Source organism: Pseudophryne corroboree, chromosome 6 (assembly GCF_028390025.1).
Source record: "Pseudophryne corroboree isolate aPseCor3 chromosome 6, aPseCor3.hap2, whole genome shotgun sequence".
Classification (NCBI taxonomy): Eukaryota; Metazoa; Chordata; class Amphibia; order Anura; family Myobatrachidae; genus Pseudophryne; species Pseudophryne corroboree.
In genome coordinates, this window is record NC_086449.1 from 378150915 (window position 1) to 378163693 (window position 12779).

The following is a 12779-nucleotide window of genomic DNA, read 5'->3' on the forward strand; positions in this document are numbered from 1 at the left end:
GTGAGGTATTTTTTAGCCAAATAGGTTTTCATTTGCCTCCCAGGGCGCTCCCCTCCCAGCGCCCTGCACCCTCAGTGACTGCCGTGTGAAGTGTGCTGAGAGGAAAATGGCGCACAGCTGCAGTGCTGTGCGCTACCTTTAGAAGACTGAGGAGTCTTCTGCCGCCGATTCTGGACCTCTTCATGTTTCAGCATCTGCAAGGGGGCCGGCGGCGAGGCTCCGGTGACCATCCAGGCTGTACCTGTGATCGTCCCTCTGGAGCTGATGTCCAGTAGCCAAGAAGCCAATCCATCCTGCACGCAGGTGAGTTCACTTCTTCTCCCCTAAGTCCCTCGTTGCAGTGATCCTGTTGCCAGCAGGACTCACTGTAAAATAAAAAACCTAAGCTAAACTTTCTCTAAGCAGCTCTTTAGGAGAGCCACCTAGATTGCACCCTTCTCGGCCGGGCACAAAAATCTAACTGAGGCTTGGAGGAGGGTCATAGGGGGAGGAGCCAGTGCACACCACCTGATCGGAAAGCTTTACTTTTTGTGCCCTGTCTCCTGCGGAGCCGCTATTCCCCATGGTCCTTTCAGGAACCCCAGCATCCACTAGGACGATAGAGAAATGGTGAAGTATAAAATAAAGGATGGTGAAAAAAGAATGAAAATATAATGTGTACTAAAAATATAAAATTCCTACTATTGTCTTTATTTGGTACTTTCATTTTAATTCTGACACGATCGCCTTTTTACTTTCTGACTAGTTTGTTATGCTTTATTTACTGAAGTTATGTGTCTTTTTATATTCTTGACACAAGGATAAACACTTGTTGCAATCATTAGTTTTGTGTTCCATTTACTTTAGACTGCAACAATGTCTGCAATGTTACATAGCCACATAATGGGGTATATTCAATTGAAGTCGAAAACTGCCATCTGTCGAAAAGACCTATTCAATATATCCCTAAATTTTTCGACCAGTCGATGAATTTGACTTGTCGAAAAGCATGTGGATCGGCGGAATAGCTGCCGATCCACGTGCTTGTGTAGAAAACGGGGCCAAAACAGACAGGTTTTGGCCCCCTTTTCGACCATCTCAGTCCGACATCAAAAAGATGTCGGACTGAGACGCGGACCCAGAAGAGGAGCCGCAGGGACAGCCGGTGGGCATACAGGGGAGATCAACACTACAGCTGGATGTCACTCAGCCGCCCGACCTCACAGCAGCTTCCACCCGGCTCCAGCGCGCTGCTGGAGCCGGGTGGAAGCTGCCATGAGGTCGGGCGGCTGAGTGACATCCTGCTGCAGCGCTACTGTAGTGCTGATCTTCCCTATATGCCCGCCGGTTGTCCCCCCGCGGCTCACCCCCCCCTTCCCCTCCTCTGCGTCCCATCTCAATTCGACTTGAAAAAGTCGAATTAAGATAGGATTGAATAGGGGTTGTCGGATCCGATCCGACTTTAATGGAATATACCCTAATATCTGTAACGTTAAGTAATCACATTACTAATATCCCAGTATCTGGTGTCATTTAGATTAAGGTGGTATTCAAATATTTGAAAAGTCAGTTGGGTGTCTTTTTTCCTGTCTGATGACAGGAAAAAACAGACACCCAACCGACTTTTCAAACAATTGAATTCCCCCACAGAGTGGTTAAACTGATTCACGTAACCTTAGGTGATAATTCTATAGCCACTCTTAATCTTACAATAAGTATATGGTTTCCAAACAGTATTACTTTTTATTACCGTGCGTGTGTCTGTTAATGTGCCAGGTGCGCTATATTGGTCTGGGGTCCACTTATTCCAGCAGTTGGAGGGGTAATATCATCTTTTCCTTTCCCCTTAATGGGCTGTGTCCTGCCATACAGGCTCTATTTGCAGGGTCTATCTGCCTTCAATCACTCTGACTTGCACCACTGCCTGTGTATTCAGCCGGCGTTTGTAAGTACAAAGGCCCTCATTCCGAGTTGTTCGCTCGTTCTTTTTCATCGCATCGCAGAGATTTTCCACAAACTGCGCATGCGCAATGTTCGCACTGCGCCAAGTAAATTTGCTAAGAAGTTTAGTATTTTACTCACGGCATTACAAGGTTTTTTCTTCGTTCTGGTGATCGTAGTGTGGACAGGAAGTGGGTGTTTCTGGGCGGAAACTGGCCGTTTTATGGGAGTGTGTGAAAAAACGCTGCAGTGGGAAAAACGCGGGAGTGGCTGGAGAAACGGGGGAGTGTCTGGGAGAACGCTGGGTGTGTTTGTGACGTCAAACCAGGAACGAAACTGACTGAACTGATCGCAGTGGCAGAGTAAGTCTCAAGCTACTCAGAAACTGCTTAGAAATTTCTATTCGCAATTTTGAGAATCTTTTGTTCGCAATTTTGCTAAGCTAAGATTCTCTCCCAGTAGGCGGCGGCTTAGCGTGTGCAATGCTGCTAAAAGCAGCTTGCGAGCGAACAACTCGGAATGACCACCAATGAGCCACTGCTATTACAAAACCCACTCCCCATGCTGCACACTACGGTTTCTTATCAGACTATTGGGAACATTGTTCCTTTATAGTAACCAAACTAATTGTTTACATAGAAATTTCAGACAACTGACAACAGTAGCAGGGAGCCTAAGCCATTTCACTGACTAGGCTTTATCAGGGCATCAGGGTATTACTGTATATAAGATTATCAGCATATCATGTCCCTGAGTCAACCTGGCATCTTGACAGCGCATTGTTCCTAGGTTCGAGTGGCCAAGCCTTGGTGCCAAGCCGTCCGTTGGGGTAAAACTGGTCGATCGCTATAGTGGCGCATTCAGCCAAAACGGCCTTTGCCTTCCATTACCTTGTAATGTGCAGCAGGAGAAGTAACGGGCACACAAAATAATAGAAACAATATGTCAATATGGTACCTATCAATGTGCAAACCAATACAGCTATCACACTAGTAAACAGTGTTTACACCAAAACTCCAAAAAAGCACATATAAATATACAGATGGTACTAGGTTAATGGCGCGAAGGTATACAATAGAAATTACAATACTCCCATGTAATTTCTGTAGATGATTATCCCATTCAGTAGTAATTAAGCAGTACATGAAAAGGGAGAAAAAAACAACAACACAGAATCATGTAATACTGTTTGGACAATGTATAAAACAATTCCCCGAGTGTATATATTATATTATAAATCTATCTATCGGGGAGTACAGTCCACCACCTCAATTCGGTTATTGGGGTTACCTCCCACTCTATGCACTCACAACTGGAGGCTGAAACTTGGGCATAATCAAGATCACTCTGCATGCAGCTCTGTCCCACCACCTGGAGTATAAGGCTGATTGGGGCTGCCCCCACACAGTGCACTCACAGTTTATCCACGGGAGCACAGTGGTGTAATATGGTCTTTGAGGAATGCTCCAAAAGGCACTAGCTTATAAAGGAGTCTTTTATAAAGGTGGTGCCTTCTGGGGGTAAATTTACTAAAGCTTCTAAAACAGAGAATTGGTGATGTTATCCTTCGCAACCAATCAGATGCTATCATTTCTCTATTGCCTTTTAGAAAATGATTGACAGCATCTGATTGGTTGCTATGGGCAACATCACCAATTCTCTGTTTTAGAAGCTTTAGTAAATTTACCCCTTGGAGTACGGCTGATTTAGACAGTTACACTATATCATCACAGTGCATTGTGGTCGAATCGCTTTGGTTATAGCAGTGGGTGGAGGAGTCTCGGTTCCCCAATGTATATGTACTTATTGGAATTGTTCTACATTTAATGGCAGGTGTAAATATGGCGTTACTGAAGTAGGCCTCTGTAGACATCGCAGTAAACCCTGGACAGTCACTGTAATGGAAATGGAGATCTACCATCTACTGTGAACACATTGTGAAAGTTGTGCGGTAACGGTGTTGCAAGATAACATTAATAATAACTTTGATAATAAAGCTGCAGAATAATCTTGGACAAGATGTATTTGTAGAGCTCAAGAGTCTACATAATGTATGACTATGACACCATTTACACAAATGATATAAATAGTGTTCACACAAACTGACTGTGAGCATTAGATACTACAGACTTTATGCAGTACTCACTACTTATTATATATAACCAGTTTCTAGAGTATATTTGTCAGGTTCAGCTTCTAGTTCTCCAATTGCCTGGAATAATCAGTATAGCAGGGGCGCATTAAGAGAGGAGGCGACTCATGTGCTGCCTCCTCCATTTGGGCACCCTCTCTCTGACAGCAGCACTGGAAAGTCTGCTCAGACTCTACCACGCATGCGCAGATCACCGGGGAAAATGGCGGATCGGCCAGTTTCCCAACGATTTGTCTACTGCGCATGTGCAGAAATCCGTGAAAATGCCCGCTGCGCCATTTTCACTGATTTCAGAGTGCTGCTGTCGGCACGGTACTCCGAAGGGTTAAGTATTTAAAAAAAAAATGGATGCATGTGCAGCGGGGGCCCCCTCTGGACTCAGGGGCCCATGTGCACCGCACACACTGCACCCATTATAAATCGTGCTATTGCTTTTGTATCTAATATTGCAACAATATTTGGCCTGTGTAGTTTATCCATCGTTCTGTTACTTATAGATAGTGATGTTATCTGTTTTTTGACACTTCATTTCCACATATGAGAACAGGCATTTCTCCATTTCCCAATATTAGGGGTTGTTAGCTCTAGCCATCGTGCTGCTAGCAAATGTTGATGCCGACCATTCTTTGTGTCTCATTTAGGTACCTTATCAACAAAGATCGTACATGCATTATTTTTCACAGATTAATATACTGCTTATTATTGCTATTTTCTTGAAAGTCTGAATTACTGTCTATTTGATTATACGGACCAGCAATCATTGTGCGCAAAAAAACTTTCTGATAGATCTCTGTATCTGCATACACATGTGTACAATTTACTTTATTCTATTTGGTATTTAAAACCAGCATCTTTTTCCTCCATTCGTGAACTCTCACCAATGATCCGGAGTACCTATATGGGCGACAGTAATACTCCAGTGTCATCTCCGCCTAACGTTGGCAGCAGATCCACCTTTATTCTATTTCTCACTTTATCTGGTACAAATAATTTTGACCTCTCATCAGTGATCCAGGGAGCTGATGCGTTCGGACAACTTACTATCATACCACACTGTAAGATGCCCAATACCGTCCGATCTTGGAAGCTAAGCAGTGTTGGGCTTGGTCAGTACTTGGATGGGTGACCGCCAGGGAATACAGAGTTTAGTAGAACTCTCTATTTAGCTCCTTATTCCATGCCCAACACTGACAGCAGAATCACTGCTCTTATCTTCCTTCAATCTATTCACTTTACCACAGTGTTATTTGTCTGGCACAAAAAGCTATCATTTGTGATTTTTGTGGCTGAGCTAACTGGCACAAATCCAGTGCCTCTATTTTTGATACCAGCTTGCGGAATTGGCAGCTTTGGTCTCATAACTCAATTTAGGATCATACCTCCTATCATAATTGAAGATCAAAGATATATTATATAATTTTTATGGTGTGTGTGTGTGTGTGTGTGTGTGTGTGTGTGTGTGTGTGTGTGTGTGTGTGTGTGTGTGTGTGTGTAAAATTCTGGATACCAGCTTTTAATTATTCTCATTACAAGTCAAGTTTTAATATACTTACCTATATCTTGATCATTGTTAATCAGCCTAAGAGTGCACCCAAAAAAGAGTCTTACTCCTTCTCCACTCACGTTCTACAGTACTATTGTTGACTCAGGGTGCACCGCCATATAGACTTTATCTGGGAATATTCCCCCCGATTGTCTTATTTTGGTCTTTCATAAATTTTGTAACTGGTGCGGAATCTTCCCTCTTACATGTCCCATTATAGATACGTCAGTGCAGTATAGCCATTAATACTCATGTGTTGTCAGTGACTAGAGAGGAAGCAGGCAGTGGTGCATTTATGGTACACTGGTAAATCCTATACAAATACATAACTCTAAATTGGAAAAAAGCTGTGAAATATTTATGTTATTAAGACTGTTTTATGCTCCAACACTGCACACTACCCTACCCCCACGTACAGACTAATGATAATACACCACTTTTTCCAAATGAGGCGGCTTTCATACAGGTCCCACTATGTTTACTTTTTTATCTATACCTTTTAGATTCAAAGAAACTGAATTTGTACTTTACTTTGGTTGTGAACAATAATGGAGACTTAAACAATTGCACTTTTCTTGGAACACAAGTACATTTTGATGTATTTCATGAATCACAGCTGTGTCAATGGATCAGCTTGTGTAATGAGTCAAACGGTCAGTCAGGTACTTCAGGTATAAAGGTGGTCTCTTAAGAATGATGAAGGAAAGTCTCATGCTTCATCTGGATAAAATGGAATGGACAAAGTGTCAGTAGGATCTTGGAAAACATTGGCAGCTGCGGCTCTGCAGCATCTCTAGTTGTTGCCGACATGTTAATTGGTCCACTGATTATTTAAGACTCACAAGCAAGAAGTACAACTCCATAGTATTTTAGGAAAGGGGTTGAAGGAAATCTTGAAATGTTCCTGGTCATGTAGGTATGTCCTCACCAGGGACTGTTTACCCAACGGATGCTAGGATAACATCAGCTGGGGTCTCATGAGTGCTCCTCACTGTTACTTGCATGGTGACACCATCAGCCAAAGCAAGCCTGGATCTTACCAAAACATCATGACCTCCTCGATATACACCTCCAGGGAAAAAACAAACAAAAGAAACTGGGTTACCTTTGATGTTCAAAGAAAGCGTGACAGAAGTGTCTGTTTCTAAGTGACTATTTACTCTAATCTCACACATTTTAATAACGGTTTTCAGATGACTGAAGAAATTTCTTCTCACCTGAGAGATAAAGCACATGGGAGTTCTTGTTCTCTGGCACCTTATCAGACCTCTCGCATGGTTGCATTCCTAGGAACTTAATGATGTTTTTAACAGCATCTGCAGTGATAATATAGGAATAAAATGCAATGTGAATACTGAGAAATTAGAGAACATCTCATCAGTGTATCACTATTTAACTTTAACGTACAAAGGGATCAGTCAGACAGTTAGATGAGTGTCTAGCAACATTTGTCTACCATTCCTATTTTTATGGACAATTTAGAATAAGGGGGGGGGGGGGGGGGGGTTGGGGAGGGGGTAGTTATAATTCTCCTCTTAGTAATTTCCTTCAGTACGGAGGAGACACATCATCACACTGTAATTACTCATGACTAGTATTGTATGATATTTAGCTGACAAGTTACATTTGTAAGTGTTGTACAAAAATGACAAAACTTAACAATGATTACAGAAAAGCGATGAGTTTACCATCAAGAGTCTTTGTAGTACTAAGAGCAAAGGTTTCCTCTTTCTCATATACATCGCCCAGTTCTTCCCAGGCCGCACTAAAATTTGGCTTCAAAACCTTCTGAATGTGGTCTTCAAGCGTCACCTCTAGGTCTTCAAGCTGCATTAATACAGAACACATTCTTTCACTACAAACCCAAGTATAGGAATCCCTTGCTTAGACTATAGGTTTCCAGATTTTGTTGTACAAAAAATCCCCCATTCATCTGCTAAGTATATTACATACCACATATTCATCACTGTAACCTTCATCGTCAGGGACACCGGTGTGAGGATCACAGTCTCTGACCACAAATTTCATTGTGCAGTTAAATGTGCAAGACACTGGAGAAATAGGGGAAAACACATAAAACCAAAGTGTCAATAACCAAATCACTAAATGTCAGATATTGTAACTGTAGTTAAGGAACCTAAGCAAACATGCATAAATGGTCACAGATATTTATCAGCTATGCTCTATACTGCACACTAAGAGTAATTGTGGCACATAATAGGAGTAATTTAAGACTAATCTATGCTCATATAACTAGCCTTTGTCAAGAGTGTAAATGTAATAGCCTAGGAATTGCAGGCACCCACAAGCTTTCATAATGTAGCTGCTAGAACTTTGATTCTAGCAACTATCTCACAGAAAACTCACAGATGCCTGCAACTTGCAGGCTATTGCATTTAACTCAAGGTGTAACAAGCAACATAGGACTTAATTTGTGATACACTGTGGAAGTAGAACAATAGAGGGATCATCTCTTGTATTCACGGCTGTAATGCACAGCAGCACATTCAGCAACAAAGAAGTTTTCTCTCTTCCCACTGGGGATACAGCTACCATAAGGTTATAGAGGCAGGATAAGGAGCAGGGCACTTAGGAGTTAATAACTTAACAGAATTGTAGCTCCTCCCCTCTATTGCCCCTCAGCAACTGTTGCTCAGTTTTTGACCAAGTGTTTCAAGGCCAGGGTGCACAACGCGCAGACATGTGCAGATGTATCTGCTATACAGCATCAGCTATGCTGCAGGTCCGATGCGTTATGTTTGTGAACAACGTCGTTCACAGATATATCGGGGGTACACACGGATTCAATATGGGATCCTAGCTGTCATATGACCGATGTCGAAATCCCAACGGCGAGCGCAGTGTCCCCCCTCATGGGCTCGCTGCAATCTCCATGCTTTGGGCCCGGTGTCTTCGCTCGCCACACTAATTTATTTCCCCCCGAGTGAGGATTGCGACCGCCAGGTTTCCCTTGGCTGTTGGGATCCCGACAGCTGGGAAACTAACTGCTTCTCGCACACACCTGCCGACGCATCGATATATCGGCCGTTCAACCAGTCTGTACCCAGCATTCGCAACACTATTCAGGTAATTCTTTTTTATAGTTCTTCCCAGGAAAGTGCTGCCCGATTCCATCCCTGAGATGCTGTTCATTCTCTCCTCTGGAGGGACAAGGGATCCAGGGTGTTTTCATCAATCTTTTCCTTTGTACAAGACTGAACACCATTTATAACCCCAGTTTACATAGTTACATAGTTGTTGAGGTTGAAAAAAGACAAATGTCCATCGAGTTCAACCTACTGTACATAAAAAAATTTTTTTTTTTTAAATATTAATTAAATGCTGTATCCCTGGATCTTTTTTTCCGCTAGGAATTTATCTAATCCATTTTTAAACTTATTGATTGAGTCCACCATTACTACCTTCTCTGGCAGAGAATTCCAAATCCTTACTGCTCTTACTGTGAAGAATCCTTTTCTCCGTTGGGTATGGAATTTTTTATCTTCTAACCTCAGGGGGTGTCCTCGTATCCTATGTAGTGTTTTTTTGGTAAACAAATAGTTTGATAGATCCTTGTATTATCCCTTAATGTATTTATAAATATTAATGATGTCCCATCTCAGTCGCCTCTTTTCCAGTGTGAACATATCAAGCCTTTTAAGTCTTTCCTCATAGTCCAGTGCCTCTAACCCCTTAACCAGTTTAGTGGCTTGCCTCTGAACCCTTTCGAGTTCCAAGATATCTTTTTCATAATATGGTGCCCAAAACTGTACACAATATTCCAGGTGCAGTCGCACAATTTATACAGTGGCAGGATTACACTCTGATCCCTTGTCTCCATGCTCCGTTTTATGTATGATAACACATTAGCCTTTGCTGCTGCATTTTGACATTGCGTACTGCTACCAAGTTTCTTATCGATGAGCACACCCAGATCCTTTTCAACTACCGTTATCCCTACATTTTCCCCATTTAGTTTATAGGCTGCCTGATTGTTCTTAGTCCCAAAGTGCATAACTTTACATTTGTCTATATTGAACCTCATTCTCCATTTGTCTGCCCAGACCTCCAGTCTAGATAAGTCATTCTGTAGAGACTCAACATCCTTGTCTAAATCTTTCATCTCTGGGAAACAATCTTCAAGTGGACAGGTTCAACAGTCCTTTTGTTTGATCAATATGAGATTTGGGGTTAGATTTTCTAAAGCCTCTAAAACAGACAAATGGTGGTGTTGCCCATAGTAACCAATCAGATTTTGTCTATCCTTTTTTAGAATGCAATAGAGAAAGGATACCTAGAATCTGGTTGATATGGGCAATACCACTATTTAACGGTTTTAGAAGCTTTAGTAAATCTACCTCTTGGCCCTAATTTTTCAGCATCACCTACTGAATGTCAGCAATTTTAATAACAGAACTGGAAAACAGGAAGGCAGAACCCCTGAGCAAATAGACCGTTCTTGCCAGACAATAGTCCCTTCTCCAGGATGTTTTCTCCAGACTTGAACAGGTGCCGTCTAACAGATTTTGATGGTATTGGCTGGAATAATGTGCAATATGTAGCACTTATCCTCACATACCAAACCCTCTTTTCTCTATAGATTCTAAGCTTATGAGCAGGGTACCTCTTACATTTTTGTATGTCAATACCCAAGCCAGATCTTGTTATCCCTTTGCTCCTAATTGTACAATTATCTATCGGAGTAATATCTATAGATACCCTACTGGAAAGTGAGCAGAGCAGACACCGGGCAGTACGGATGGTGTAATGGTTAGAATTACTGTATCGCAGCACTGAGGTCATGGGTTCGATTCCCGGAGTTTGTATATTCTCCCCATACTTGCGTGGGTTTCCTCCGGGTACTCCGGTTTCCTCCCACAATCCAAAAATATACTGGTAGGTTAATTGGCTCCAAACAACAACAAAAAAAACAACCCTAGTGTGAATGTCTGTGTGTGTGTACATGTGGTAGAGAATAGATTGTTAGCTCCACTGGGGCTGGGAAAGATGTGAATGGGCAAATATTCTCTGTAAAGCGCTACGGAATATGTGCGCTATATAAATAACTGGTAATAAATAATCCTGAGAGCAACAGATTTGTCAGCAGAAAGACACATACCGCCTCCAACATAAGTACATTTCCATCTCAAGCAGGCAGCAACCTGCGAAACGTGTATAATTGGCGGAACTATAAAACTGATTATTAGGTTTGGTTTCAGAATAAGACACAGGAAAAAACATAAATAAAAGGAAATAAATCTTCCAACGCAAGAAAACGTGTCTACTCTGAAGGCACTAAATAAAAAGACTGAGGTCTGGTGGAGGTGGATGGAGTTTTGTTTAAGTTAACTATTTAAGTGCCTTCTCCAAGACCCCAACATCTCTAAAAGGTGGCCATACTCCCTGCCAGCCGCTATATCGCATACATACATCATATGTGGTAATTTTGCATGCGATCTCATTCACTGCTCAGGGATACCATGTATCCTTGGTGCAGCAGTGACAATCTACGTATCCGATGTGCACGGGATTGCGCATCAGATCGTAAGTAAATGACATACGATTTGACACTTTTCACATGATTTATCGGCCCGATGGGTCAAAATAGTGTAGAAAAGGGCCAAATCGTACCAGTGTATGGGGGCCTCAACACAGAGTCTTAGCAGTGTCTGATCCCTAGACCAGTTGTTAGAGGAATACTTACTGTTCACAGTAGCTTCCGAAAATCAGTATTTTGGTACTTACCGATAAATCCCTTTCTCCGATTCCACAGGGGCCACTGGAGTGCAGATACAATGGGGAAAATAGTAGGCAGCAACTGGGAGCTGGCACTTTACATTTATAACCATGTGACTAGCTCCTCCCCTACTATGTTCCCCCTCCAAGCCAGTCTAGTTAAAATTGTGCCCGAGGAGAGCTGGAAAAGACCAACGTCAAAGTAGAGGAGGTTCGCTAAGCCAACTAAAACAAGATAATACCCAGGAAACCTGGAAACATAGTGAGATGGTAATAGGAACAAAACGCACAGTCACACAGTGACATGCAACCCGATAAGTGTAAAAGGAGGAAACAGCGCTGGGTGGGCGTCCAGTGGCCCCTGTGGAATCGGAGAAAGGGATTTATCAGTAAGTACCAAAATCCTGATTTCTCCTTCATCCACTAGGGGCCACTGGAGTGCAGATACAATGGGGACGTCCCAGAGCTCCCAAGACGGGAGGGAAAGCGCTGAGAGTCCTGCAAAACCGCTCGGCCAACCTGTGACACAGAGGCCGCAAAAATGTCAAATCCGTAAAACATGATAAACCTATGATGTCCCGACTAAGCGGCATTGCAACATAAAGCATTCATGGAAACCCCGTGGGCGGCCGCCCCCGAAGGTCCCCAGAGCGCATTGAGAGCGCCGAAAAAGAAAACGGAGGCTCTCGAGCAACCGCCAAATAAAACTGTCTGATGGTCAGACGTATCCAACAGCCCAACGTCTGCTGGGACCCCGGCCATTTAGGACGGGAGCATCGTACAGAACCAAGAAGAAATCAAGTTGTAGAAAAGCCGAAGACCTCTGTAGAGAGAGTCGGCTAGCCCTGACAACATCCAAAAAGGGCCGAAAACACAAGTGTCAGAGTTATATGAAAAGCGGACATCACCCCTGGAAGAAACGACAGCTGAGTATGAAGCTCAGCCGTAACTTTATTCGAAAGGGGGGTTGCCGGTAGAGTACTCCCTGTAAGAGAGCCCGAACTTCCGGCAGCCAGGCAAATTTCCTTTGGAAGAAAACCATAAGAGCAGAGACCTGAAATTCAGGTCAACCTAGTTGAAGCGCAGCCAAGCGCACCACCCGGAGAAACGAAAGAAGGCGGCTAAATGAAAAACCGAAGGGAAAAACCCTCGTCATCCACACCAGACCACATAAAGTTTCCAAAAGTGGCAAAAGCGAGACGAGGTAACAGACTTCCAAAATCGGGGCCCAGTAGGTATAACCGAACTAGGGAACTCCTCACTTCTGAGAAGGTCTCGTGAACAGCCACGCCGTTAAACGAAACCTGTGTAAGACTGAACAAACAAAAAGGACCCTGTTGAAGTAGACATTCCCGCAGATGGTAGGAGCCAAGGCTCCTCTACTGACAACAGGTGCAGGGTGGATTTTCAAGTCATGCGCGGCCAAAC

At 43.1% G+C, this 12779-nt stretch overlaps 1 protein-coding gene and 1 pseudogene across 2 annotated transcripts in view; one reads left to right on the forward strand and one right to left on the reverse strand.

Annotated features, from left to right (window-relative positions):
• The first annotated feature begins 5107 nt into the window (after nucleotides 1-5107).
• Nucleotides 5108-5227, forward strand: LOC134937354 (5S ribosomal RNA; annotated as a pseudogene).
• An 898-nt stretch (nucleotides 5228-6125) lies between these two features.
• COPG2 (COPI coat complex subunit gamma 2) overlaps nucleotides 6126-12779 on the reverse strand; it is a 156760-nt gene continuing 150106 nt past the window's right edge. The window contains exons 21-25 of one of the 2 annotated variants that reach the window (XR_010179341.1): nucleotides 7569-7666; nucleotides 7304-7442; nucleotides 6833-6931; nucleotides 6458-6684; nucleotides 6126-6335 (exon numbers count right to left, since the gene is read on the reverse strand). Coding sequence is in view for 1 of the 2 variants with exons in the window: in XM_063926754.1 (XP_063782824.1) it covers nucleotides 6554-6684; nucleotides 6833-6931; nucleotides 7304-7442; nucleotides 7569-7666 (467 nt within the window). In the remaining variant the exon portion in view is untranslated. Of the gene's footprint in view, nucleotides 6685-6832; nucleotides 6932-7303; nucleotides 7443-7568; nucleotides 7667-12779 lie in introns of both variants that reach the window. The other variant, XM_063926754.1, reaches the window with a different exon arrangement.